Source organism: Azolla caroliniana, unplaced genomic scaffold, assembly GCF_043228905.1.
Source record: "Azolla caroliniana isolate FFs.n. ecotype wild unplaced genomic scaffold, voAzoCaro1.0.p SCAF_5, whole genome shotgun sequence".
In the NCBI taxonomy this organism is placed as follows: domain Eukaryota; kingdom Viridiplantae; phylum Streptophyta; class Polypodiopsida; order Salviniales; family Salviniaceae; genus Azolla; species Azolla caroliniana.
In genome coordinates, this window is record NW_028230440.1 from 6377172 (window position 1) to 6381055 (window position 3884).

Below are 3884 nucleotides of genomic sequence, written 5' to 3' on the forward strand. Positions count from 1 at the left end.
TAAAACTCCATGTATCGAGCAATGGACGACCAAGAGAGTGTTTGCAATATCTTTTGATTCCAAGGGTATTTACTTGATGCATTTGAAACCAACTACTTATATTGATATTAGACTTGGGATGACTTTAATCATGTTATCAATATGGATGACTTTAATCATGCTATCCATATAGCTAACATTTATCAATCCTCGCCTTTTCGAGGTTAGACCTTAATATGAAGAGAAAAGCTTTTGTATTGTAGTTTGCATGTTGTTACAAGAGTAAACTTTTCCTTTTGGGATTGTTCTCGATAATTCAAAATAGCTTATGCTCCTCTCTACCTGTCCATTATCTCAACTCGGCATGAACGCGCATACTCGGGATTAGAAATCCAACATTATTTGTTAGTGTTGGTACCCAAGTCACCAAAAGTATTCAATTTTCTTTAATCTACATGAAAAGGAACATTTCTTATTCGATACACCTAACCGAATGAAGTCTTCGTCGTGTCCTTCGAAAGAGGGATCAAATCATCACCATGCCCTCATTTTTAAAATGGGGGAGAATTTTTTTTTAAAACATACCAAGCAAGAAACATTGGCTTCTAGACATTTTAAAATTGGTTTTGCTTTTCTTTTATTTATTTGTTTTATATTTCATAAAATCCACAGTATTCTTTTTTTTAAAAGGCTAAAAAGAACTTTTCTAAAAACCCTAAAAATTTGAGGAAAGAAAAAAATTGAAACTACGAAAAGTCAAGAAGCAAGAGGGATATGTATTATGGACTTTGGCAAGAAAAAAAAAAGCAAAAGAAGAAAATAAAGGAAAAATGGGAGATTTCCAGAAGGCCCTTTACCCCCAAATGTAGAGGCAATCTCATGCTAAATTTGGGGCTGATTTGATTTGGCCCTTTTTTTTTTTTTTTTTTGTAAATTGGGGTGGAAAAAGTTGGGCCAAATAATAAAACAAAACACACAATCAAAGTTTAAAAAGATGTAAATTTATTGATAAATACAGTGCTTTTTATTTATTTATTAATAATTGCTACATACCATTTCTTTATTGACTTCTTTTCATGTGTGTTCTTTTCATTCCAAAACAAAAACAGAGTACTTTCATTTTCTTTTTTTACTCTGTTTTTCTTTTTCTTTTTCTTTTTCTTTCTGTAAAGACCCATTCTCTCTGTCTCTCTGCCCTTTTTGTTTGAACTTCTTCTTCTTCTTCTTCTTCTTCTTCTAATGGAGACTTATTCTTCTACTACTAGTGCTACCCCCTCTCCTCGTCTCCTGAGTTACCATGGATTCCTTCAACAACAGAAACAGAATGTAACAAGAGCACATAAAATGCTTTCTAACAAACCCCCTTGTAACCTCATGGACCTTCATCATCTAGCTGGTGTTACCTCCACATCTCCTCCTCTAAGCATGATGAAACCTTTAGAAGATCTCACTAATTTTGAGATTGAAGACCTCTTAGATTTCCCTACTGAAGAAGAAGGAGATGAAGGAGGAGAAGGGGATGGAGAAGGAGAAGGAGAAGGAGAGGAAGGAGATGGAGGTGAAGCTCCACACAGCTTTGTTTCAGAATTAAACAGCAAGTCTAGGAATTGTGCAGGTGCCAAGAGCTCAAAATTACAAGAAGAAGGATTATCCATCCCTGTAAGCATCCATCTCCCTTGTGCTCTTCTCTACAATTCCTTTATTATTGTTATTCTCCAAAAACTTTCCCCTGCATTTTTTTATTACCAATGAATTGTTTTTTTCTCCCCATATTTTGTTTGTATTTCTTGTCATATTTTTCCTAAGCTCATTTTATCAATGAATATGTGTGGATAGGGTAATTGTTTTGCATGTAGGGATAGGGTTGAGAAGCTAAGGTTTTGTGTGTGGACATGGTTGGTAAAGTTTTTTTTGTGAGAATGGTTGATGAAGGAAGGTTTTATGTGTGAAATTTGTGTGTGTGAAAATGGTTGATAGCTTGAGGTTTTCTTGTGTTTGGAAATGGTCGCGAACTTGAGGTTTTGTGTGTGTGTGTGTGTGTGGAAATGGTAGCGAACTTGATGTTTTGTATGTCTACAATGTGTTTTGGTATATGAAGGTTGTTTACATAGTCAATTTGTGTACAAACCTATAGGACAACCTAATGTTTTATTGTCATATTGTTCGCAGCCTGATGAACTTGTTGATGAACTCGAATGGCTCTCTACCTTCAACGAAGATAACTCTTACTCAGGGGACACTCATCTTGCATCCTTGGTGAGCTCCGAAGGTCATGCCCCAACTTATAACACGAAGTCCACTTCGACACCACTAAGAGACACCTACATGAGAAGCCCTATTTCAGTTCTAGAACAAATTGGGCACCATCATTTTAGCTACATCTGCACACACTTAGAAAATCCCAAAAGGTCTAGAAAAGCAAGAAGTAGAGGGAGAATTTGGTCTAGAGATATATTGAAGCCGATCCCAATGAACAAAAGTGTGTCGCAGGACAATACAATGTGCTCGACTGCATCTAATGACGATGACACATTCAACACTTCATCAACACTCCAACAATGGGAAATAATTGGAAGGCCATCATTAAAGAAGAAGCCTAAAAAGGCACGCTTGACTTGTGTTGACATTGAAGATATTGACTCCACAATTGTAGTTCGAAGGTGCTCACATTGCTTGGTCCACAAGACGCCACAATGGAGGGCAGGACCCTTGGGACCTAAGACATTGTGCAATGCATGTGGTGTGAGGTTCAAATCAGGACGACTCTTGCCAGAGTATAGGCCTGCATGTAGTCCAACTTTTGTTAGCCATGTTCATTCAAATTCACATCGACGAATCCTTGAAATGCGGCGCGCACGTGAAGGGTTGGGATCACAATGTAACAACAAGGTGGAAATCGCCCACGAAGATGATTGCAATTCTTGGAATGGTTCATGGAAAGCATCTTCATCATCCCAAGATATGTCATTGTTGCGTTTGAGCAAGGACTTATCACAAGAGGTAGAACTAAACTCTCAAGAAATGGAAGTTGAGAAATGTACCAACGAGTTCAATGTCAACCACATTCTAATTAGGGTCTTAGAAAAAAAATCAATGTATAAGAAAGGATCCATAGTTGACGAGGAAGAGGAAGAGGTAACTATGTCTCGGGATGGTCCACGTGTGAATGAAACTCCTCAAGCAATACACAAGAAAGGAAACATGATTCGTGATTCAATTGAGAGAGAGAGGTAACCACATTGTCTTGGGAGGATGAAAAGGTGCTTAACAAGAGAAAATGCTCATGCGTAGGCTTTAATTATTTCCCTTGTTGATTGTTTTCACAACTAGGGTAGAGTAGAATCAAAATGACATCATATATGTAGTGGAATAGAGAAGATATCAACTTAAAAGAAAAAGAGCAAGCCCCAACCAACTTTACAACCATTACTTAGCCCATGTATAATGAAGCCTTGCTATGATAAGGTGAGGCACATGAACCCAATCTAACATAATAGAAAATAGTTTGTCAAGTTCACACAGAGAATGAAATCTTCTTTGTAAAGTACATGATATATGTATGCAAGCATGTAATGGATTCAAGTCTAATTTGAAATGATTATTACATGAATTAGATCCTTGCCTTTGAAATAATTGAAGGAGATAAAAAAAGTGAGTGATACTAGGATTTCTTTGCGATAAGTTATGAATACATTTTGCATAAACAAAATGATGTCAAAATTGTAACAAGCATTGCCTTCGGAAACTCTTGTTAAAAAATTTAAACAAGCCAAAATTGTCATTGTCCTCTAGCTTCAAGATGTATAAAATATAGGAATTTAAATTGTGTTCTATCTTGCCATTATCAACTTTTGATTCATTGATAGAATGATTTGGGTGCATGACATCACATTAAAATTATATGA

The 3884-nt window shown here is 36.4% G+C and overlaps 1 protein-coding gene across 1 annotated transcript; it reads left to right on the forward strand.

Annotated features, from left to right (window-relative positions):
• The first annotated feature begins 1160 nt into the window (after window positions 1-1160).
• On the forward strand, window positions 1161-3594 carry LOC147863944 (GATA transcription factor 6-like). The gene is made up of 2 exons (XM_087320204.1): window positions 1161-1638; window positions 2149-3594. Exons 1-2 carry the CDS (start codon window positions 1219-1221, stop codon window positions 3211-3213), a joined length of 1485 nt encoding a protein of 494 aa, XP_087176330.1. The 5' UTR covers window positions 1161-1218; the 3' UTR covers window positions 3214-3594.
• The last annotated feature ends 290 nt before the right edge of the window (window positions 3595-3884 follow it).